The following is a 26,658-nucleotide window of genomic DNA, read 5'->3' on the forward strand; positions in this document are numbered from 1 at the left end:
TCTGTGATTCTGTGTGATTCTGTGATTTAAAGATTTTTGTTATCACATGCAGCAGTACTGGAAGAATACAAAAAAGTACACTGTTACTGTTAAGATGGAAAATGACAGACACATTAGATTCTTGAAGACTAGGATGAGCAAGTGGGAAGAGATTCCCGTATTTCTAAATATTCTTATGCAGCTCCTCAGGAATCTAGATTTTATGCAAGAGAACAAATATGATTAGTGAGCTTGACTAGGAAAATGAGAAAACAGAGTGTCTGCTAGAAGAGGCTCAGTACAGACCCATGGGAAGTTACTTCCATCCTACTGATAGGATCAAAAGAAACGGACTGAGACATAGTACCTTGGAGGAAAGTTAAACTCCTTTCAGCTTGAATGCAAAAATTTGACTAAACATCAGGAAAGGCCCTTCAGAGGAGGAGACTCTGAAGGGCTGCTCACAAACCACTTACTACCCACCAAACTTTTGTATTATAATTCCAAAGTGGATTTTTTTGCTTATTAATGACTACTAGGTATAAAAATACTGTGTTGCTGTGTATTTTGTTTTGCATTCCCCAGCTTAATATCCCATCTAATAGACTGACATAGCTGTCAGTGACCAAATCTTTAGGAAACCCTGTCTTACAAATAGGCCTCCGAAAACATATGGGATTTCACTCAGGTTCATTTTAAAGATGTCTTCTGTGGAAACAGTCGCATGTCTCTCACTTTGCATTTCCTTTGCAAGTGATAAAGTGCTACATATCTGTATTATGCCCTGAACATATCTTCCCTCTATTAAATAGAAACCATTACCTTCCAAGAAAAGAAATTCCATTATTTTGTCAACACAAAACATCAGATAGGAACAACACCTTGAGGATAAAGAGTAAATAGTTTTGTTTAGCTGATGTTTTTGCTGAGACACCAAAATCACTAAGTAAATGTCTGCTAATAGTAAATAACTGACCAACCAGCTATGGCAGTTATAAACATTTGCAAGAAAGTGAAAGAAATTGCACCATCACATTGTTACAGTTTCAGCACTTATCAGCAGGGTTGAGGAGATATGGAGATGTTTGCGATGCTCCACCCTCTCTCTAAATACATTTCAGATGCTGACAATCTGCTGATCAAAATGAAACAACCTTCAGCTAACAAAGAGTAACAACGAAATGCAAATACAAAGACGATGTAAAAACTGTATGATGTATTTTAAGATTATTTTTTTGGTGTGCGTCTAAATATAGATTCCTGGTTTCCTTACCTGTTAAGATAAATATACCAATGACCAAAAGTATAGGCATGATACCTAAATACTAGGTGTGACACTAAATTTTCATGTAAAAATCAGGAGTCAATCCGTACTGGATGAATAAACACATAAATTTACCTCTCTTTTTCTAGCTCTTCTAAATAACCAGTACTTTCTCTGCTTCCATTCATAAATCCTCTTCTTGGAAATGAACCCATGGGAACAGGACTGCACTCTCCTGAGCGGCTTGACACAGACCCTTCCCGGCTCCCGTAGGAACGCATGGACACCTTTGGCCTTAACTTCACTCCAGGGAAGCTGGTGCTTTCCAAGTTCAGTTCTGGATAATAAAGAGCAAACATTTTCAGAGTTGAAGTTCAGCAGCACAGATTTAGAAGATAATTTCTATCTTGATTTCTTATTTCCTGAACAAATCTGAGATTTTCTCGATGGAAATATTTTGCATGGAAAACCACAGAAGAACATAATGTGAACAAAACCAGTCTCAATGGTACACTTGAAGAATAGTAGTCATCTGAGCAGATGGCCAAACTGTAATCTTGAGAATCAGAGCAGTATCCCCACACAAGCCTACCTGCCTCTTTCCCAGAGGACTTTAGAAATGGGCAGTGCTTTAAAGAAATGTCACACGAGTTGTTCTTGTGGTTCACTTTCTAATGGTTTCTTTCTCAAGAGAACCTGCAGGTGCTTCACTGTCATGTAAGCGGTGACAATGTGCTCACTTCGGGGCCCTTAAAAGCAGACAACCCCTATGGTATTTCTGGTTTAGTGATAGGGATAATCGATGTATACAGGGAGTCAGTGGTCTGGGCTTGCTTTGCACACCCTGCATAGTGGGATGCTGCACATTCCAGCACACGCCCTAAGAAAGGGGGCATCAATTTCCAACATGACAGATGCAATTCCAGTAATATGACATGGAGAGGGCAGGGCATGCAAACAAGTTTAAAACAATGGTGGAATTAATTAATCATTAGCTTAAACAAACTTTTTTTCTGAAAAACTGAGTGAAATACAAGTTATATCAAAAGCAATTCAAATGAAGCAATTCATATGAAGGGTAACAGCAGAAAAAGCATAAAAGCAGCACAGGAACAGGTTTTTTTGTTTGTTTGTTAGGTTGGTTTTTTTTAAGAATGCTTCTTGAAATGCTAAACCAAAATAACAGGCACTGAGACCATCAAAGGCAGCACTGGGAAGAAGATGCAGCTGGTTTAGAAAATTTAACCCCAAAGAACAAACAACTGAGAAACAAATGAAGGTACTTAAAACATAATTCAAGACTTACCTTTAAGTCGTTCCAGTAAGTCAATTTGTCCAGAAGACACCATTGCCTCATCTTCAATACTTCCCTGTAGCTGTTTCAGCACCTCCTGTAAGAAATAAAGCTTAATTAAGGAATACAAACAAAAAGAAACCATAGACGAAATACATCTTATCCTGCCCTTAAGTGCACATTTATGTAATAGCTACTGAGACACCGATTTAAACTAAATTTCATGTGAGTAGTGATCAAGTGTCATAACTTTAATCGCCATCAAATATATTATACAGTATTTCCACATGCACTGTCACGATGTAAAGTCTATCCTGAGCGATTCATCCTCTCTGGTAGTCCAATCTATTGGCTTATTTAAAGATTATTCTCAAAGTAAGTACCAGTTATCTCGAACTTACAGATGGACAAATGGACACACAGAAAAATAAAATATCTCCATCTGTATCTAAAGTTAGTTGTGTAAATATAAAATTCGGATACAGAACTAAAAGTTACAAAAGTAGCTTGAATGCCACTTTTTAAACCTCAAAAATATTAGAGCAGAAGTAATCCCCAGGATTTATTTTCTGAAAGGCATTACCACCACTGTAAACCAGCAAGGAGAGTCATATTTTTCTTAGTACTACTATTGCTATTACCACCAATGCTATCACCACTACTCCTATAAGGAAAAGTCTTACGATTCTCTCATGGTGTTGTATTATTTGGCTTATTACTACTACTACTATTACTACCATTGCCATGCCTACAAGAAAGATATTCAGGACTCCTTCTAAGTCATAGAATCACAGAATGGTTTAGGTTGGAAGGGACCTTAAAGCTCATTCAGTTAAACCCCCCCTGCCATGGGCAGGGACACCTCCCACCAGACCTGGCTGCCCAAAGCCCTGTCCAACCAGGCCTTGAATCAAGATATTCTTTAAACAGACACACTACTGAGCTTTTCTATATTCAAAGTGTTGTTCATTGTTTAAAAAAAAAAAAAAAGTTAAAGTATTTGAATACAGAACTGCACAGCACTCTGGGGAAACAATCTCTAAGCACTAGACTCACCACATGGTAGCAGCACAGTCACTGCACCCACCCACCATGTAATTAGATGGTGGCTCTCTAGGGGAGTAATTCTGGAGTGCAGACACACTAATTACTATACTCTTTTGTGGAAATAATTCTGCAGGTGAAATGAGGCCAAATTTCTCAGTTTACACATTGCCTGTGTGTGTCCACATTCTTGTTCTAGTTTGGACCCATCCAATGCCAAACTCATCTGTCCCACTCCCATACTTCGGTTCACATTGCAGGGTGATCTTGGAGTGTGAACCAAATTCCTTTCCAATCAAACCACACCATCAGTTCTACTGAAGACTGTTAATGGACATTCACTCCACAAGACCAGCCTGGAGCCAGTTCAAAACCAAATTTCCTTGAAAGATACAGAGCAAGCACACTGGGTCCTCAACATAATTAATCTACAGATCTTGGTTTACTGCACTACATGTTAATGCTGGCATAGCCTTTAGGATCAAGTCTGGTGTGATAAAATCACTACTCTTGCCAAGACATCTCCACTGTGTTTGTGCTTTGAAGTGCATTCAAGGGCATCCTCATTAGCCATATGATCCAGCCACCTTTATACATAACATCTGCCTTGTCAGCAAAGTCAGACAAACAAGCAATCTGGTGTTTTTCAAAGAAGCACTCCTACATTATTTGAGGTAAGGGCAGATTACATTTGCAGACAGCAGCCTTAATTTAAAAGCCTAAAAGGGCAATGTGGATATGTGGAGTGGTCTTCAGAATACTGTAGGCTTCTGAAAGACATGGCAACTCAGATAAATTTAGAAATAACTAATGAATCCCTTTCCTCTGAGAACTGTAGCTAGGTGCGGGGGAAAAAATCCAATCCAAACATCAAATTCCTTCTCCTCTTCCCTTCTTAGAAGCCTCTTTCTCACCTCTCTCCTGCTATTCCAGAAATCATACATTCAGTATAGTTTCCTACATAATGAGTCTTCCTGCTTCAAGAGCCAATATGAAGAGCTAACTGGAAATATTATCACCTTTTTCTGCACTACCAAATTACATGACTTGAGGTGTCCAGGCAGCTAAAGACTGGTCTTTCTGAATACTGCCAACAGGTAAACATTAGCACACTGGATCACCTTTCTCAACTTTCTCTGCTACAGTTCATTAATTTAGGTTGTAACTTTTAGTTTTTAAATTAACTCCTTGTTTCCAACAGGACGTGCTTTTTAAAAAAGTTAACAGGTAAAGAGTTCCTCCTTACCTTTTTCTGTATTTCTTTTCTATAGTACCATTGCAAGGGTAACAATGCCATTATGAGGCCATAATGACATAAATTTCAAACTCAGTCACGGCACACGCTGAAATCTAAGCCGACGAAGCAGACAAAAGCTAGAGAGGAAGATGCAGCCCCTGGGCCAGGTACTGGTGGAAAGTGAGGCAGTGTGTTAAAATGACAAATCAGGGGATTTACAATTTTACCTGAGTAAAGGAACTGAAGTTTTCTGCAATTTTGAGGAAACATGGGAATTTATCTATTAATGTGATCATGCAAATATTTATTTATTCACTTTTTGTAACTCCAGGACTCAACACTAATGCTGTTTACATGCAGTTCCCCCATTTTTCCCCAAGATTACTACAGTGCTTTGAAACAGTATTTTCACACAATAATTTTAAATTACTTTTGAAATCATGTCTACTAAATAGTGTAAAATTTTCTCCACAAATAAACCTGAATCAATTTAACTGAAATTAAATTAATACTGTTTAGTTATTCAAATTTTATTAAATATACAAGCAGTGGTTTGTAGCATTATTATAAGCAAATTCATTACTAACTTGGTGACAACTTACTCAAAAAATACACAAACGTAAGTGTATCTATACGGAAAGGCTGCAAAAGTTGTTTTCTGTTCTTTTAAAGAATGGAAGTAAAATTATTTTAATGGTCACTTAAATATAACCTAGTTTATCTTGTGCTACTGCAGAAGTAAAAAAAACCAAATGCTTTTGGAAATGGAGCTGGCCTTATGACTCAACATCATTTTAAAAGGTTTCTTCTTTACAGTCTCCAAACTGTGAAGTACAGAAACAACGTCCGTTTTTTAAATTGTTGTTTGGACTCTGTGATATAGTCCTGACCTTACTTTCTAGATAATTAAATAAAAAAAGATCAGACCTGTCAGCAATAACCAGCTAAGTGGTATGGGTTGTAAATAAAACTGCTAAACGGCTGTGAATTTAGTCAAACTGCTAATAAAGAAAGGAACCACAGAGGAACACCACCAGATTTCAAATCCCAGTAAGTTAAGACTTAAAAATATAATCAGCTATTTGAACACAAAGTATAACTATTAAGAAATATTTCAAAACATGGTATCTGTAAAAAGACATTCTGGTTTAGGCATATACCTCTCCTTTGGCAGGAAAAGGAGCACTGATACCAATCCACACAAATCAGATATGTTTGGTCTTCTGTAAACACTACTTGCTTCCCTCTTCTCACCTCTTTCAAATAGAAAAAGCTTTATTACTTGTATACACTTTTCTAAAAGTTTTATGTACTCAGCAAATGCCAAAATCTATGAAAATCATCATGAAAATTAAATATATTAAATAGCTGGCAGAAGTATGCCAGATACACTCACAGAACCAGTATCAGCTGGAACAGTAAGTGAAGATGTTTTGAAATTTACTGGATCTAAGCATGAGCACATTTCTGAAAAGATTTCCAATAATACCCATTCTATAGATACATTTTTAATAAGACATTCTTCATATGTGTTCTTTCTTTTTAACTGTAATTATTCGTGGGCCTGTGGGAAGAACAGTCACATTCCTGTCATCTTCATGCATATATACACACACACGGCACTGTGTTTCTTTCAAGGTTTGTAAAGAAACCCCAAACTGAGTTATCCTTCAGTTTATATTTTTTCGGTTATGCTTATCACTGTATTTACAACATTTGAGCATAAAAACAGTTTAACTGCACAAATACAGAAAGCGTTTACAATTTCAGACAGTAACCGAAAATCTATTTAGCACCATATAGGATGGGAATATGCATGCTGACTGAGAACTATTGCTTTTAACCAAATCAGCAGTATTTTTAAAAGTAAGTATTTCTGGCAGCATTTGTACATGCAGTTGCATCCTAAACAAAGCGATTTTTGAAGTTCAACCAGTGTAGCACACAGAATACTATTTTCTATGCATTTATAGATAGCATAAACTTAAGTTCAAGGTCTTACATGACCCTTCATAACTCTATGAACTTGGCAGTGCCTTACACACTATCACATAGTGAATAGTGAATAGCATTGAACACACTATTCAACACTCACTAGGGCCAAGTGACAGCTATGGAAAAGGCCCTTTACTCCTACACATTTTGGCTAATTCCATTGCTACTTAATCAAGCGTGGTGGGAGTCCTTCTAATTGCCTGAATTGACAAGCAATTGCTCTGGCTGCTCAACCCTGCTACCAAGTCCAAATGATAACAGCAATGACAGCACTGCTGACTGAGGTGAAACACTGGAGCAACTCAACTCTGTAAGAAAGAGGAAAGCATCTGTTATGTGAAATGATGTTGCTCATTTTAATTTCGAACAATGTCATTTTCCAGAAGAAAAATATTTGCTTGGTGCCACCATGGTCATGAGCTGTCACTTGCTGTAACCACATACTGAAGTGTACTAAATTTTTAGTGCAAGCCCACTGTCAGATCAACTGTTAACTGATTTTATACTCAGAAAGAATGCTGTCCAAAGTAATGTCAGTAACTACATGTATCACCAGCTCAATTTCACTTAAATTAAAAAAATAACATTTTATTCAATTTTCCAGCCAATTTGGATTCTAGCAGAATCTTTAGAATTGCAAAGATCATGCTATTATTGTGAAATCCTAACAACACACATTCTCTGACATTTTAAATGCCCATGTTTTCTAAGATCATAAACGACTTTTATAAATACGTTTTTAGTTCACATGAACTTAAAAAGTTATTTGCAAATGTCTGACTCCATTAGTTGCAAAATCACTGAAGAGAAGCATTCCCCAGAATTCATCATTCGATTCAATTTGTAAAACTCAGTTCAGCTTATGGGAGTTTCTTCCACTCACACATTAGAATTTATCAGATGACCAATACACATTAGTATCTTCAAAACTACATTTCTTTTTAGAGGCTCTATCCATTCCACTGTCCCTTGCCTATCTACTGTACCAACAGTATACTTCCTCCATGTCACAATCCTGATGTGACAGCCTCTTGTACGTGTCTTAAGACTGACAACACCTCTTGCCTCCTGAAAGGCATGGGTGCGTGGGGCACCATAAAATCATTGTGCAAGTGCAAAATCCAACTGAGGGAATTAATTTGAGAAGGTAGATGTAAGCTCATTTTAGGGGAAAAAAAAATAAAAAATGAGAAGAGTATATGAAGTTTCCTACATTAACCTTGATTACCATTTTCTCTTGAAAGACTCCAGAAGTTCAAGCACTTACATGTTGGGAAAGCATGTATTGAAATTAAATGGAAATCAAGCATATACTGGAAAGAAAATACTGCATGAATTCACACAGCAGAAGTTACAGAAGCTCAGAATTTAGCAACTATTCCACAAATAATTATACAGGCAAGGAATGTTAAATGCTGAATCAATGCCTTTTCTCCCTACTCTTTCATCACACAATGCATTTTTTGAAAAACACTGGAAATTATTTTCACGAGTCAAAACTAAAATCTTTATAAATTTAGCCTCAAAAGAGGCATTGCCAATGAAGACAAGCAGGTAGCAGAAAGGTAGTAGCTACTACTCTGTCAACTTGCCCCTAAGAGTTAATTCTCCAGATGAACACCCTTTGTGTGTAAGACAGCTCATTTCACTCTCAAACTCGATTACCTAGCTATTTTGACAGTAAGACTGTTCACACAGCCAGATAAATAAAACAAATATGAAGACTTGAGGAAAAAGGTAGGAAGTTAGTGTGGGTACTCAAAGGATAAAATTAGGTGTCACCATTTTCTGTCCATTTTTATCACACTTGTTTTGCAGAATGGGATTACTACAAAGTTTAAAGAGGCTTTCCACAAGAGCAGAGGTGTATGCATATCTGGTGTACAAATGCCTATAGGGCCAACCATTTGGAAGAGGAACAGACTTTCAAAGTGCTAGATTCTATGCTACTACATTTTTAAGGTTCTCCCTTATTTAACAGCTATAATGTCAAATTTCTACAGTTATCCAATTCATTACTGCACACAACAAAGAAAGTTAGCACACAGTGAATTTTTAAAATATTTATTACTTCAGAATACAAAACACAATTCAGTTACACTGAGAGCAAAATATCCATTATCACTAACAAAATATTTTGGTAGGTTGTACTGAATGTAATTAAATTTTGAGCACTGTCTGTCCACGATGCCATAGTGTTGTGTGAGAACTGTATCTCACAATACTTACTGAATTCTCTCGTACTGGCTCAGCAGTCTGCAGTCTGTTTCTAACAGAGACTGTAGTCGTGCAATTTCCATGACCTACATGACTCACTCATAGTGAGACCACAGCTCATTCAAGAAGACAGGTTTGGATAAGAAATCCAGCTGACAGAAGATACTGTCAGACAGAAGGAGTAACTTTCAAGAGAAATATCTGACTCTCTCCAGATAATGAAAATATGTGTTTAAAGACTTCACTTGCAGAGGTAAATTAGAAAATAACACTATTTTATACAAAGGTATATTTTAATCCTTACTGTGAGCACTGCCCATGCTAACTTCAGAAGGTCTTTCTGTAGAACAGGTAAAACTGTATCATAGGGTCTACAAACCAGCAGACAAAATCAGGGTAGCATCGCCTACCTTAAAGCTGGCATTTCCTTAATGTTTGAATGTGCAGCCCAAATAAAATTAATTTTAAGCCTTTTTTGGGTGGTATTTTTTTCATCTAAAAAGCAAAAAAAAAGTAAAAAATAAAGTCTATTGTGTACATTACTACTTTTTAGTAGTTTCAATCACAAGGTTATTAGTGCTGCAGGCAAAGAACCAATATGGAGGACAGATTCATTGCAAAGTCTTCACTGTTCAAAACTGACACAAATTAGAATTTCACTTTTTTTTTTTAATTCATGCTTTTGATTCATTCATACCCTCCCATAGCTTCCTTCTCAGAAGCAGGAAACTTATTACACAAACTCCACATTTGCTACTGCACCTTGAGCTGTTCTTCAAAACACTTCTAGTTCCTTCTACATTTCCCTTGTCTGCTGTAACTTCTTTTCCTGCTTAAAACTCCCCTAAAGCTGGGCCACAACAGAATTCAGTGAAGTATCAAAGAAATCAAGACAAAGCCTCTACTGTGTGCCAGACAGCTGTATCAAAGCAAGCTATAAAAAAATGGAAGTTTGGAGGAGAAAAAAAAGCTCTGTTAAGTCAGCAGAGTGCACAATATCATACAAATAACTGCTAAGGGCCAGGAGTAAAAAGTATAAAAAAAGAAAAACAAAGCAACTTTGGCCACATCAGCCAGAACACTGAAAAAACAGTCAAAATGAAGTTGAGTCATTAGAGGCGGCTGGAAGATGCATGGACACAATGCCAGGACAAGGGTAGATTCAACACAGGCACTACTTTCTGTGGTACAACACTTGCATGGCAATGAGCAAATGGAGAGCATGTTAGAAGGTTCTCATCAGTCGGTGACATAAAGGATAATCAAGCAGGGAAAGTGTATGCTCAACTGCTGCTAGTGCTAAGAAAAAAAGCTTGCTTTCACTGCCATCTGTACCCAAGTAAACACAATTCTTCGCCAAAAAGCTTTAAGCCAGGCATGCACAGGTAGAACAGCGATGATATGAAAAAAACAAATGCCAGAACCAAAGGATATTGTAAAAAATGGTAATGTGCTCACAGCCTCATAGCAGCATAGTAATGACATCACAGGATGATCACGACGCTTTCCAACTGCTTCATAAATTGTAGAGGAAACTATGGGATCATATTGGCAACTTAAATTATTCAAATTCTCTGGACCTTTACATAATAATCTAACAACTCTGGTTTCCTAAAAAAAACCCCAACAAACTCAAACAACCCAAAAAAATACCTCCCCATCCCCAACAAAAAAATCAAACAGAACAAAACCAAAACAAACCTCCAAACAACAAAAAAACCCACCAAAACCCACCACCCAAAAACCTAGCACTTTTTAATGTGACAAAGTTATCCTTGTGCCACCTCATGTAGAATTTTTGAAGTTAAATTATCACACTTTTTATTCCAATTAAGTACAAATTTTCATCAAAAATGCTTTTCTGAAATTATTTGCTAAACTGTTCTCCAGAAACATAAAGACTAACGTATTGGGGACCACGCTACTTTTCAGGTGGCCAGAGCGTTGTGGTAGATCTGCTCAGACCTTCTTGTTAACTTTCCACTGGAGTCCCAAAGACAACTGGAAAGGTTTTAAACAAAAGCTAAACTATAAACCAGGATAATTAGCTAAGCTTTTAATTAAAAGTTTTAAACATTCAAACAAAAGCGAAAAAAAAGTGAGTTGAAGAGACTCTTCAACTGCTATTCTCAAGTCTCAGTACAACCCCCCCCCACTGCGTACAGCAGCCTTGCAGGGCAGACTTGACCTGCAGAGCAGTATTTGGTCCCAGAAAGGGCTCTCCATCACTAGTCAGGCAGAGGTCTCCAATTCCTACTCTACCATAGGCTCCTGCTGTCACCTTCCCCCCTTCATGCCACTCCAGCCCCCAAGCTCTGAAGGCCCCTTTCCCTCTCCTTTACAATGCTCTGGAGCTCTACAAAGGAGGGAAATTCAAGTCCTCTTCCGCCATACCCAGCTGGGGAAAAAACCCAATAGAATCAAGAGCAAACACTGTCCTTCACACTGGTACAGATCACCCACACCAACAGCCCAGTTCCAACAGCAGGAACCTAATGAGGACACACGAATAAAACAAAACCTACTGTTCATTTCTCTTGTATGTTCTCTCCCCAGTTTCTAGCTGGCCATGACTTGCAGACTTCTTGAAACCAAAACTCCAGTGGTACTACCTCCTGATCAATTATGCTGGTATCCAAATGCTCCCATAGCAAAGACAAGATGAAACTTATCTCAAAGATGAGAAATGCAACTGGTTTGGTTTGTTTTCGGCTTGCTATCTGACAATGTTATTTGATGACTCTTAGATGTGGTATTGAGGGAAACCAGTAATTCCCTATTAACCTTGCTTATGCTATTTATGATCTTTTAGAGCTCAACAACCTTCTTCCCATCTTGTCCCTCTCTCTGTTCTCCCACTCTCTCCACCTGAAAAGTCCTGTTCTATTCTATCATGCCACTTAAGGAAGCTTTTCTTAACACTTATTTTTTCTGCACCTATACTAATTCTACTATATTGTTATGAGGTTCCTTGGAACAGGACATACTACTCAACTTCTGGATGCAGCATATGTTACTGACATGATTATAGCTTTTTTGATTTCCTATTTGCACCAAGTAATTCCCAATATCAGACTGACTTTTTGGATCCAATGTAAGCAGTAACCTGACAACTTATGAAGAACACCTGACATTTTCAGATATTTACAATATCTCTAAGCCCACTTTCTATGCTGTTGCCATGCTAATTCAGAACCCCGCATTACATATATAAATGCTCTTTTCCAACGTGATTGTTTTACACTTCATGGCACTAAATTTTATTTGCTGTGTATTCAATTCCCTCACTCAATACCACAAGGTTCTTCTGCAGCTCTTCACAGTTCATGTTCATTTTTATCATACTGAAAATCATCAGCCTTTTTCACCTCATTCTTTTTTCCAGATAACTCATGAATATGCTGAAAAAACACAGGTCACGTCAGAAATCTCACTAAGACTCTACTTGCAAAATAAACAAACAATTAACTCTGTTTATTCTGCTCCTCATTTTCTACTTTTAAGTTGGTAATCAAAGAACCTATCTAAATCAACTTAGATTCTTCAGGAGTCTTTGATCAGGGACATTATTAAACTAAATTTAGAAATCCAAGCAGAATCATCAGTGCCAGTATTGCTTACCCGCTACTCAATGATTCTTTAAAAAAAACACATATTTGTGAGCTACCCTTCTCCCTAAGAAAGAAATGTTAACTCTGCCTATTAGCAGTTGGTTCTTCACTGCATTTTCTGACATGTCTATTACAACCTCAGGCTTGCAGTTCTGTAGATCAGCAGTTTTTCCTAAACTTTTTTCTCTAAAAGTGGCATCACACCTTCCATAATTTGCATGCTGACCCCATTTTAAACACTGAATACAGATCTTGATCTTAGTCTGACAAGCAAGTGATTGTTATAAACAGAAGAACATAGACATGTAAAGATCTTGTAGGAAAATTACATACATACATACATATGCACAAATTTGGTAAGCAATACAGATGTCTGTCTGGTGGGGGAAAAAAATAAATCACTGAATTTTCTTCAGTTTGAATTCCAGAGTTTGTCAGTGTAACATTACATTAACAGACAACAAATAAAAGGCGATATGTAAGGAAGCAATTGGAAACATGCTAGTGAAGGATCTCGGGGGCTAGGTGTTTCTAACTAACAGGAGATCACTCTCAAGCAGTAAGGTTGACACAGTGTGGATTACACAGAAGAGAAGCTTTCGCTAAGAAGGCATACTGGCTGAATTGCTGCACAGAGGGAACCTGCCATAGCGGAACCTCAGGATCCATAAACAAAGAAGGAACCACCAGCTGACAAACTGATGGAGACTTTTGACAGAAAGGAAATAATTTACATGACTACAGTTTTAAGTATACAGTTTAAAGTATCCAGCTCTCACAATCAATCCAGTAAATGATTTCTCCTCTTTCTTAGCTGTAGTCTGTTCTTTCTTTAAAGCCAAAGAGGTCATACCTCAATCTTCCCAACTTATTTCTGGTATTTCACTATATCTGTTTTTTCCCTTTGCTCCAGAAGTTTTATCACTGACGCTTATATTTAAGACAGTGCCACTGAGATGTTCTCTGCATAGCAGTGAAATATACCTAAGCTCCATATAAGCAATTACTGTGGAGACACCAAAACATTGGTTTTGGTTCATGAAGCAACTATAATCCACTATGTTATATCTGACTTGAACTCTTAGCAGATATAACAACCTAACAGATAACTCGGATCACTTGGAAATCAGATTTCCAGTGACAGTTCTGGAAATTATGCTAATATTCTGATGTGCAAGGAGGCACAATGAAATCACTATGATACTAAAAATTTAAGTATAAACTTCCCAAGTTACACAGCAGTTTGCTTACTATGTTATAGCCTATTCACCAACAGCAATTCCAGATCAATTTTAATTTTAATCCAGATCTATTTTAACATAAGCATTTATCTTCTGTGTACTGAATGCTTCACTTTCAGAGGTTAACGTAATTTTTTATTTCTGTATGCCTTGGTGAAACATTTCACTGCGTGTAATGCCAACTAAAAATTTTTTCTCTGAAGATAAAAGGAAAAAGGGAAAAGGCAAGATGAAGCTAAAACCACTCTCACTTTGGAAAGATACGGGAAAGTCATGTAATCTGACACAGTAAGTAACCCCAGCAAAACATGTACTTTCTAGTACCTTAGAAGAAAAACTGTTGTTAGATTTCTGAAGATGGGATTGCGAACATGAGTATCCATTAAATCTATTTCCCTACCACCTACCTGAGCAACCTCATATGCAGATAGACAAATACACATTACGTATGTATACAGTACATGACAAAATTGTTACGCTTTATGTATCAGAGATCATTGTGAACATGTTAGGCTTCAAATTCTAATTTGTGAGCACATGGGTTACCAGGATACATTGGACTAAAAACTGTTGTGCTAGTTACAAAATTATTTCCTAGCACCTTCTGTGCTTTACAGTGAGGATCATTAAACACTGATGATCAGAGAGAGCTGACCAGAATAAAGTAGGTTTTCAAGGTTAAATATCAAGAAATGGTGGCTAAGCAGACTGTATGACCATAAAATGGAGCTTGGTTATTGCCTGCTTAACTAATCCAGGAGACATCTAATAAAAGTAGTCACAGATTCCAAAAGAGAGAATTGCTCAGCTATGATTTTAAAGCAAACCTCAAAATTTAGTCAAGGGAGATAGAGGGTACCAACAGTATCTGAAATATTACATTGCTACATGTGTAAACTTCTAAAAAAAAGGATGTGATTCAGCCACTGGTGTATCTGATGTAAAGGATCAGAACTCTTTTATGGCTTATAGATCACAAAATGCCAAGGTTAACAAAGAGTTCGTGTCCAAAAAGTGTAAGAGAGTGTCAAAAACATTGCAATCAAGTTAATACTGGGAACTTTCTGAACATCAATCTCCTGTTTTTTATAAACAAAAGCATGCCAACAAACTCCAAGCTGGAAGCAGTACATTTTTCAGATTCCTCCTTATTAATGAAACAGACTTTTAAGTTGCTAATTTGTTGGTCAGTCTGTTATTCTTGCTAAGGATTTGTATATTTATCCCTTTAAATACTCATAAAAATATTAAAGGAAGTTATATTTGCAGATAAAATAAAATGAAATTTTATTTAATTATAAAATTACACTCAGTTCTAGTAGGATACAAGCTTTCTCAGATTCTCACAACTCTATCATGACAGAAACAAAACAAAAAAACAGGCACCATGACATCTACTTTAGCTCACTTTTTACCTTTAATTCTGCTAATTTGAGTACTAATTATTCAATCTCACAAAGTATGCACAACACTGCAATAAATCTGGGATATTCTATACGCTTAATGTTTCTTCTGCGGCCACATTATCTTAGCTTAACATTGTACAAACACATTCAGAATCAAAATCTTCAAAATATCTTAGCACTTGTTTTTTTTATTTACTCAAAATACATTTCAATCCAACATAATAGCAACACAAGGTTTATTACTCTGCTGTCTAATTAGCAGAAGAAACCCACAAACAAATCCATGTCAGAAACAAACCACCCTTTGGACGTGCACTGGACATGACAGTAACTAGTTCTCTAGGGTTTTGTCTTTTAAACCTGAATTCCTTAAAGGAGACAAACAAAACAACAACTGAAAAACCCACAGAAAATTATTAAAACTAAAACCTTAATATGAGGACAATGATCTGCTAAAACCTCAGCCACCACAAAATGAAAAACTGTAAAAAAAGTCATGAAGCAGCAGATTGTTATTTGTTGAGAATAGGAGTTTAACAATTGCCTTGTTTATTTACAGTGGCTACAATGCTTCTCAAAAAAAAAATTAAAAAAAATCAAGAAATCTGCACTTTGGTCGCAATAACCCCATGCAGCGCTACAGGCTTGGGGACGAGTGGCTGGAAAGCTGCCAGGCAGAAAAGGACCTGGGGGTGTTGGTGGACAGCAGGATGACCATGAGCCAGCACTGTGCCCTTGCGGCCAAGAAGGCCAATGGCATCCTGGGGTGTATCAGAAGGGGTGCCTTCCAACTCCTAATATTCTGTGATTCTGTGAAATCTGAATCAGTTCTACTGACAGTCTTCCTGTTCTATTATTGCTACTACATAAAGCTGGAAGAGACAACATTTTGCCCACAGAGCATTGCATGTAATAAAGATGGCTTTCTCCCATAAGGTAACACACATTACTCATGTAAAATCCAAGCACTCAGAGAGTGAGTATGGAAATCAAGCATGACATTATTCTTTAGCTACTTCCTGAATAGCTGGAAGTTAACTTACGTACATTTATTTCCCCTGAGATTTTATACAGGGAAAAATGCTGATACGAATTAGTGATGACATTAACAAGAACAACAAAAAAGTCATCCTTAACAGAAAAATACTTGTCTTTTAAAAGAACCAGGCAGAAGAGTCTTCATTTGGAATGTGTGTCTCAAAAATTGATGTATTTTCCTAAAAAAAGTCTTCCACATTTACATACTTTACATGCACAAAGTAGTATAGCTGACATTAGACTGCTTTTTATCTCTTCATGAATTTTACAGGTTTTGAATTAAAATAAAACTATGTTTGTTATTTTCTGTATTTGTCCATAGTCTGTGTTTTATACAGTTACTGTCACTATCTACATCTAGACAATGAAACAGTTTTATTCACTTACGGGCCAACATCATTGCTTCAGCAGTCAAACAGCTTATTTGTTGATTCAGAAAGAACATTTAATCATACCAAACTACTGTATTTCATCTGACAGTAAGCCAATAGTAACAACTGAAGTTTCCAAGTTAATCATAATACACTGAGGGATTTATTTTGTTTCAACAGTTAATCTCTCTAGGACAGCACAAACTGAAAAACAAAGTGGACACTTTTTTACTAATTTTGGCACCCCCAGTATCACATTTATCTTTGTTTACCCTATATGTTGTTTTCTGGTCAGCAGACAGCTTTCACTTTTATATATGAAATTGAACATTAAACACGAAGCATTCAGACATTGCTCTTACATAGGTCAGTAGTAGTTTATAATAAATACACATGCAAAATGAGCTCATGTTAAGCTTTTAATTCCAGTATGATTACCTTACCTTTCTGAAATGGAGCGATTATAAGGAAGAGGCACACTTACACAATAGTTTAACACTAGTACTTCCAATACCGTTTTTTTAAAGATACAATATTGTCTTTAAAATGCCCCTCCTAACTATTCACTTCCACAACCAATTAAAGAATGTAAGGCAAAGGAGGAGACACAAGCAAACACACTGTGTGATATTTCTGCACTAGCCCACAGATTAAAATTCATGGTGCAAGAACAGTTATGGCTGTCACAGAACCACAGCTCGTTATCCCCACTGCTGCCACTCTTTTCCCACTAATACTTGGGATTTTACTTGGTGGGTGAGACTGCTAGGGTTCTGTGACGTGCTTCCAAAGGATTGTTTTTTCCAAAATATTTGGAGTTTTAACTGCTTGATACAGTAGTGAAAGAGCTTTCAATCTCCACTGCTCTAGTTCTTCTAATTATTTTTCTTGTAATTATCCCTAATTATGGCACCGGAATCATACAAACCATGCAGTTTCTTTCAGTGAAAGCCATTGCATACTTTCCCAAAAAGCTTGCAAACCTGAAATTATCTCCCGACTGAAGAAAAACCTGCAATGATGCCCATCAAACTTCACCCACCAACTATAATCAGACTCTCAGATCATTCCAATACCATCCTTCGGGTTCAAGACAAGTCAAAGCTCGGTTTTGACCCTTTCCAAACAGCTTCTTGGTTCAGGTGCAGGGGCAAGCACTCCTGAGGAACACAGTTAATTAGGATCTCTTCATAGAATATGGATTTTTTTAAAAAATCAAATTAATCTGAACAATCTCCTTCCCACCCATCCCCCAAAATGAAAAGAAACATACTGAGTTTGATACTCAAGTTGGTGATTTTTAAGATAAATTCCTTAGGTCTAGAATTATCTCCTGACTCATTATCTCCTCTTCAGAAGGGAAAAAAAATGTGACATCCACGCTGTATATGTTCATAAACACTCCTCTGTGGAGTGCGATAGAGCCACTTTCCATTTGGTGGTCTGCTGGGTTTGAAGTAAGGACAGAAAGCTACTCCACATCCCAAATTAATGCCCTAGAGCTGTATAAGCTGGTCTGTCTCTAGGTCAGTGGAAATTTAATTATCTGCATAAAAGCCAAAAGAACCCCAAACCAACAACAAAAAAATCCCCTAACAACGAGAAAACCTGCATGGGGACAAGGGAGGAGAAAAAAAGACATTTACACTCCTTGCTTTTCAGACTATGAGGAAGATAATCTCTCCTGTTTTCTCTCCCTTATTTTAGACTGCAATGACAGAGAGGGAGAGGGTGTTAGCGACAAATTTGTTGTAATATTATCTTAAGAAATACAGTCTAAACGACAGAACTAGCCTTCAGATACATAACTGAGCAAACAATTTTTCTTCCACAGCTGCCAATGCCAACCACTGTTTCAAGTAGCCGGTGTAAAAGAGTATAATTTCATTTCAATTTAGGTAACAAAACCATCTTAACCTTACATTGCAATGCAAGGTTAAATGAATCTGAAAAATTCGCACTTCTTTTAAGAGTTGTAACTAATGATAGTGCTTCAGAACATAAGAAAATTTTTCTTCTTACAGTGAATATACAGGTCACAACCTACATGCTGGAAGAAAAGAAAGTTCAGTTCAAAGTTCTTTTAATTGCTATATTCATCAAAGTACCATATTTTAAAAAATAAAGATTAATTATAAAGGAACAGTAAGTCTGCAATATGAACAGAAAACAAGGAGATGGACATAGAAATGTTGTTTAATATACAGAATATGGCAACCCTATCCAAGAGCACATCTAGAGACACCAACAATTTCTGAGTCATATTAACTGAGGTACCAAAAGCAGCCTCGTTTTGCTGACTGCTAGCAAAAAGCAGCAAGATTTGTCAGCTTAGGACAAGCCCTACATTAATGCCTGTGAAATTCTGCCTTGTTCAGTGTCATGGATCACACAGATGCAGTCCTGTGCATCTTCCTACTGATTAAAATCCATCTCAATTCCAGCTGAGCCTAGTGTTTCCTCTTGGATAGATGGCTCTGAAAGCCTGCACCTAGCCACTGACCACCAGATGGACAGATCTGGGTGAAATTATTAAGCATAAATTTAGGCTTTGGGAGAACCTGAAGAACCTGTGATTTTATTTTAAAATGAACTTTTCCTTTTGGGATGTTAAATACTGCAGTTGTAGTACGTAAAAAAAATTGTAAACTTACCTTGAAACACTGAAAGCCATTTTCATTAGCTGAACAATACTTGCTTTGTCAAACTATGTCAGCAGACTGGGCTTCCTGCTGTTACTAAGTACAACAGTGCCAGAATGGTAGTGTTTACCATGACACACTAGAAAAGAAGCTATAAAACTGGAAGCTGTTTCTAAAAGTACTGTTTTGAAATATTTCAATTTTCAAACTAAGCAGATTTGACAGTTTTCCCTTACACAGCCTGGAAAAGGACTTCTGTAGGAATCTAAAAAGCACACAAAACTTGTTGAGCAACTAACAGTCCATGAGACAAAAGGCAGCAACAGAAAAACTGATGCACACAGGCTCAGAGCTTGCAATACCTTCATATTAGAGGCCTCGGTTTCCAGTTTTGTTAGGTGATTTGAGTTATCCTCTAGCTCTTGCCGAAGGTTGGAGTTCTCCATCTTTAATGCCTCAACTTGCTTTAACAACTGATCATATGAAGCTGCGGCCATTCTGGGCTACACTCAGTCCTAAAAAAAGGTAAGAGAAAAATATTTAATTTAAATATTTTAGCAAAACACCCAAATTTATCTAACCATAAAATTACCCCTCTTTTTGCCATTTACCACTCCACTTTCTAAACATGTAATTTAAATCCATTAAGCCGAAGTATTAATGCCTAGAACTAATGCCAGTTCAAAGACTTTTTTTAAGTGGGCTTCCATTTAATACACATGACTGAGAAAATGAAAGAAGTTCAATAATTGCTTTAGGTATTAGGAGAAGCCAGAATACATGAAATAAAATCAAAGCATCATACTGAAGCATACTTAGTGTTCACATTTCAATTCTAACACTGAGAAACTATGCAGATAATAGACCATATTTAGTAATTTTCAGGTAGACAACAAGCACAGTCAACCGTATCTAAAAGATGCTGACTGCCTACTTATTTTATGAAATTAAAGAGAGTCACAGATGTTCAAAATTCCTAGGAATAGCATGGACTAAAGAAGATCTTGTACTGAAGGCAAACAGTAAATATTGAGGAATTTTAACAGAAGCAAGCATCAAATGCAGTAGCAATCAAGTCTTTTGTAGAAATACCCTCCAAGGCACAAAGACTAAAACAAATATAGTTACAAAATTCTAACACAAGAAGTGGTCATATTGCAGAGTAGAATAAAAAGATGCAAAGCTATTCTTGATATCAAGATATTCGACACTATTTTGGGTAATACTCCTAATCCTAGAACACCAATCCAATTACTCAGCCATTACAAAGGAGAAAGAAAAAATAAACCAATTTAAATTATAAAATTCAAATTGTTTCCCACTTTCCAAACCAAAAACCATCAAAGTTATCATCTAACAACATAAGTTAACTAAAACATCACTAACCATGTTTGAGCCCCTTTACAGTTAGACCTATCAATTCCTTATTCATCAGCCATTCATAAGAACAAAAGCAAGCCTAGCACTTCAAGTAAGTACAAGTTACCCTTCCAATATCACTGCCAGAATTTACGAAGTATGCAGGCTGTAACTCAAAGGAAAAAAAATACTAAAAGCTTAAGGGACAGCATTCCTTTTCCTTGTTACTGCAGTACTTTTGAAAAGATGAAATTAATAAAAGCTCTTATTTAGCATTTAATGTTAATGAGGATACTCTGTGTGTCCCCTCACCAAGCTTTTGACCTTACTTCTTGTGTAACGCCTTATGTAATCAACTTTGCTCTTCCAGATCAACCTAAACTGAATTATCCAGCCTACTAAAAAATAGGTTATTATAAAAAAATTTCAGTTCCCTAATATAAATTTTGAAAATTGTGTTTAATCTTTCTAAATTTAAACTCAACAAAACATAAAGAAAAATATATACCATTGAAGACAGAAACAATACCAAAAACCATAGTGCATTTGATATAACTAGTTTATTTCCTTTTCAAGAAGCAAGTCTTCATGCCCTAAGCACATGTCACCATCAAAGACAGGAGAAGTAAGAAGCCACCCACTTAGGAATTATGATTTCCATGACAACACCCATAAACTGAAGGAAAAAAAAATCCCTGACAAATTTATTTTTCAAAATTTGGTCATGCTTTACTGGAGACCTCATTTTTAGTGAAATTAAGGCACTCTGAAACATCTACTCTACTCTGTGAATTCTGTGCATCTACCATCAGGCTATCTCACCTAAAAGGTAGACAGCTGTCAAAGAAATTGTAACAAAAAGGAAAAAAAAAAAGCAGACCGCTTCTGTTCTATTTCATGTATGGTTGTGTTTAGTAAGTAACAGTTTCCATTCTCATTAATAAAAAAAACAGCTGTAGTTCACTTTTCTTTTCAGAATATACACCGCATGGACAATTCTGCCCAAGCCCAAGGAAAGGTAGACAGAAGTGGAAATATTTCCACACCAGTTGTCACAAATTAGTACTGGATTATAATATGGATAGAATCTGTTGGTTTCAACTCAAGTATATCACACATTTATTCATTTACATCTAATTTACAGAAGCTGCTATGAGCCACGTATTTGACGTGCATTTTGATTCTAGCTAGAATGTATCTTTCTCCCATTATTTTGATTCATAATTAGTAAGAAAGGGCAGGTAACAATAAAAAAATATCAATTTTCCATGTTCTGTCCACACTAAGGAACTCTCACTCATGAGTCTGGAAGCTAAAACAATTAGCCATGTTAATAAGATGCAAGTAAGGTAATGGAGAAAACTCAACAAGGGGAGAAGCCACAGCAAAGACAGCAACTGCATAGCTCTGATACTTTAAATACAAAATAAGCTTAAAGTATTTATGTTTAATTAGTGAGGATCCAGTTTCTGAAAGGGAGGTTTGGTTTGTCTTCTCCCACTCCTGATATAAGTATCTAAGCTTCCTCTTGTGTATCTTATTTTCATAACATGGAAGCACTGAGACAACATTCTGCCTTGGACTAGGAGTCGCTTCCTGGTTTACTCAAATGTTGATCTTTACTCTGTTGGTTTTCAGATTTAACAAAAAAAAAAAGTTAGCTGGTTACTACAAGATGGGTAATCCAAAACATCTTAATTTGTTTGTTAAAGAGATGCCCAAGTGGGCAATAAGTGACACTGCCAGAGGCAGAAACACTCCTGCACTTTTGGCAGCTGGCAGGAGCCACGTTGCCTTACAGCAGCTCTGCTGGCTGCTGCGGGGCTTGGCAGAAAGCAGCTGGCACCAGCAAAAACGTCTGCTCCACTGCACCAGGGCATTCACATCGGCACCTCAGGATTACAGAATCACAGAAGGTTAGGAGTTGGAAGGGACCTCGAAAGACCATCCAGTCCAACCCCTCTGCCAGAGCAGGATCACCTAGACCAGGTCACACAGGAACACGTCCAGGCGGGTTCTGAATGTCTCCAGAGAAGGAGACTCCACAACCTCTCTGGGCAGCCTGGTCCAGTGCTCTGTCACCCTCACAGTAAAAAAGTTTTTCCTTATCTTCAGTTTGAACCTCCTATGCTCCAGCTTGTACCTGTTACCCCTTGTCCTACTTCTAGACATCACAGAGAAGAGCACAGGATTTTAAAGATAACTTCCTGGCCGGGAGAAGCATACATCACATCTTTTGGGAGCATAAAGAGGTTTGAGCAAAGTGTGTTTGAAGTCAGTATATTCACATTGAAGACTGGACTTGAAGGCAGCCAGTCTCACACTAGCAATACGCTGAGAGCCACTTAAACATCTGCTTCCAGTGATGCCTGTCATCCCACTGGCTGAGACTTCTCGGAGACACACAGACACATACCTACCTGCCTGGCCTTCCAAAATAATTCTCCTTTTTCTTATGTCTAAGGGAAGGACTACCATGTATTTCAGGAGAATAGTAAACTCCTTTCTAGAAACAATGGATTCACCTACCCCAACTGCATCACACATAAAACTAGTTATAACAGAGATGAACAGAAAAACTGTATATCAGTAAGGAGTAGCTCAAAGACAATATGATACTATGCAGTGCAGAAAGCCAAACTGTTGGGTTGAAGGCAGGTTCTTAACAAACTTTCCTCAAAATTATTAAACATTAATGAACTTGCCATCAGAACTTGCTCCCATAAATTCAAGAGACTTCGCAAGGTCAGAGGACTACATATCATATACAGGGAATCTGATGAACTGAAATATGGAACAGTAAAAACAGGGTGGAATTAAATAGCACAACAATGCAAGGTCACTTATGTAGAAAAATCATCACCTGGAACCAGTGAGTGGGGAGAAGCAACTTGAATCTTTCAGCAGCCAGTCTGTCGAGCACCTGGGCACTGCCAACTTAAGACTGGCACAAGGAAAGCCAGAGTTTTCAAGTCTTTTTACAAAAAGTGAATTTAAGCGGTTGCAGAGAAAGACACTAAGTCATCGAGGGATTAGAGGGTCTCTCATATGAGAAGAGACTTGACAAGCAAGCCTCTGCTGCCTCAGCACAATGAAGGCTGAAACGACACACCTACACATTCTTATAAGGTCGGAGAAAACACTCAGGAAAGAGAAAAATATTTATATTAAAACACAATACTGACACAGAAAAATGTGCATAATCAGTCATTTGTCAGTGCAGGTTGACAACATGCAACAAGTTGCCAATTCAACAATATTCTTGCCTAGCTCACTACACAGGAAAGAACTTGACTTGGTGGTTCAGAAATCCAATCTTATATTCTTAAACTTCAGTACAGAAAAATATTGTACTTATTTTCATATCTCTAAGCTATCGACATCTTTTTCACCTAAAATAATGAAATGCCAAAGCCACTTCAAAAGACACCATTATTTAATTTTAAAATGGGGAAAACAGACACAGGTAATGCATGATCACAAGGCAGCTTAGGCTTTCTGATGCTGAACACTGTGACACTTCTCAGGCACTTAGTCTGTAGAGTGAAATCACAAGGCTCCATTACACACAAGCTGTTTGAGCTAACACCCTCAAAATTAAAATCTGCTGCTCTATTTCCTGAAGCCACAAACAAGACACATCAGATCAGAGTTTAGGTCCCAAAACCAATCCTTGGATTTATACTCCAAATTATCTGAGTACAATAAAACAACTTTATTTTTAAACACAGATTCTATTCTCATCAATAGTAACTGACTGTACTGCTGCATTCCCTTCTTGTAATTTCCCAGTGGTAACAACACTTGCCTTGGGGAAGAGTCAAACTCTGGACCTTCTCGGCCAGACAGCGTTCACAGCCACATATCATCTCTTTCACAGTGAAGTAACCGAAAACAGTCCAAAAGAAAGCCAGGATTAGTTTACACAGGGCCCACCAGCCTGAAGCTGTACCACTGCACATACACAAATATATTCAAGATCACTGGGGCCAGAATGAGCTGAATCAAGAATAAATGACTCCTCCCCCTGTAGGAAACCACTACATATGGGGAGTGGAGGGGAAAGAAAGAACTCTGGCCTCCGATACCCACTTCATATTTTACCCAGCCCAAGGGAAAATGCATGATGCAACACCACACACCTTTGTGAAGGTCACTACTATGCTTCAGTCAAGCTCCCTTTTGCACTTTAACTATGTTTCTTCACAGAATGGTCATCATTCATAGGGAGGAACAGAGATATCCCTCTCTCTAGATTGACACCAAGAAATAGCCCTCTTGGAATACAGAAACTTTGACATTTAATTTCCTCATTGTAAGAAGCACTTAAAATCTAGTTCTCCTACTTCCCTCACCCATATTCCCCATCATTAAGAGGTTTCTTCTCCTATCAAAATAAAGTGAAATTATGACAAGAAATTTCATGCTTTACTGGATCAGCAGTTTGCATGAATATACATATCAAGGAAAACTTTCAACCTAGATATAACTCTCTTACACACTAAAATCAAAATTAATGGGAAGCCTAAATTTATGCAAATGTACTAGACTTAGATATGCATTCTTCTACGTTAAGAACCAGTAACAACTGCTCAGAAATCGAGGACTTAGATGTACTCTTTTTAGTTCAAATCCCAAGAGACTGCTAAAATCCCCAATATTCTCTGAAAACTCTCAATTTTTGTTATTGATCAGAACTTTTTTTGCCCTTTGAAATCAGTAAGCATATACACTGAACATGTCCAAAAGACGTTCTACTTAAGAACGCAAACATTTTGTGATATATTAATTCAATCTCCCTATAAAAATATTTAAGACTCCTATTACTATTTTTTAATCCATAAAAGCTAGCATTATTACCAGATCATCCAATTTTTATAAAGCAACTTTTGTAGAACAAGTAAGTCTTTTCGGAACAGAGGCTAAGAATAACCTAAGTTCTAAAACCCTACCATATGTTTTTTCAACAAGAGAGACAGGAGAACTGGCACCATCTATATGTAAAGCTAGATAAGATTTTTAGATAACCACAACCTATTTGTTTCAATTTTAGAAATCTTCAATTGAATAATTATTCTATCACTCACACTAACTGCCTGAAGGTAATTTTTTTCTGATTTCTGTCAGCAAGTAAGACTACTTTATACAGCTACTTCAGACATCAAAACCAGTGAAGAAAGGGCAAAACTACCTTCTTCAGTAGGATCCAGTCCAAACACCACTGATGTCAACCAAGGCTCCCGTTGATGTAACTGATTTTTGGATTATGAACTTGGTTGAGAGTAGTAAACCAGATGTTCAACTCTTTCTAATAAACAAAGAGAATTTAGCATTCTACTACCACCACCAGTAAGCAGATGTGCTTCTGCACTGCATAACCGAAGATTATTTACAAAGTAGTTTATCTTCTAATATAACAATTTGTAATCAATGTATGTAGAATTTACAAATAGCTAGATTGTAATTTAGTAAGGTTGTAAAGGACCATCATCTCTGATTACTTTCTACATCCACAAATTTTACCCAGCTCTTCAGTGCTGAGTCCAGTATCTTTTCCTTATTACTTCTTACCATTCTCTCAGTTTGTTATTGATGCCCACGTGACTAATGGGGAGTTGTTTCTTCAAGGGCATATCGCACTGATTACAGGAGAAAAAGATAATATTGTAATGAGATTCTTTCCTGTTAGTTTACCTTAAATACATTTAAAATCACTTTTTTTTTTAAGCACTAGGTCTAGGGGTACTGACTTGACAGTGGTTAGGGCTAGCTCTAGGAGGACTGCACCAGTGCCTGTCCCCAGCTGTCTGCCCTGTCCATCTCCACAAGATTCCCACCCAGGGATGAGAAGGGCTCAGCTGCTCAAGTGGCAGCTGCCTAAATCACTACAGATTACAGCCCAAGTACCAAGGTAATCTGAAATAGGTGTCAGTTTAACTTACTGTACTGGGCCATTAACC

General features: G+C 37.2%; 1 protein-coding gene across 1 annotated transcript; it reads right to left on the bottom strand.

Annotated features, from left to right (window-relative positions):
- Positions 1-1,378: 1,378 nt before the first annotated feature.
- On the bottom strand, positions 1,379-19,854 carry LOC104547428 (adenomatous polyposis coli protein-like; the record flags this gene model as incomplete). The annotated part of the gene is made up of 3 exons (XM_010193104.1): positions 19,702-19,854; positions 2,550-2,634; positions 1,379-1,580 (listed from the first exon to the last, which is right to left on the bottom strand). Coding segments are annotated over exons 1-3 (422 nt in total), but the record flags the coding sequence as incomplete, so codon positions are not given.
- Positions 19,855-26,658: the final 6,804 nt, after the last annotated feature.

The sequence above is a fragment of the Mesitornis unicolor genome, unplaced genomic scaffold (assembly GCF_000695765.1).
Source record: "Mesitornis unicolor isolate BGI_N332 unplaced genomic scaffold, ASM69576v1 scaffold46799, whole genome shotgun sequence".
Classification (NCBI taxonomy): domain Eukaryota; kingdom Metazoa; phylum Chordata; class Aves; order Mesitornithiformes; family Mesitornithidae; genus Mesitornis; species Mesitornis unicolor.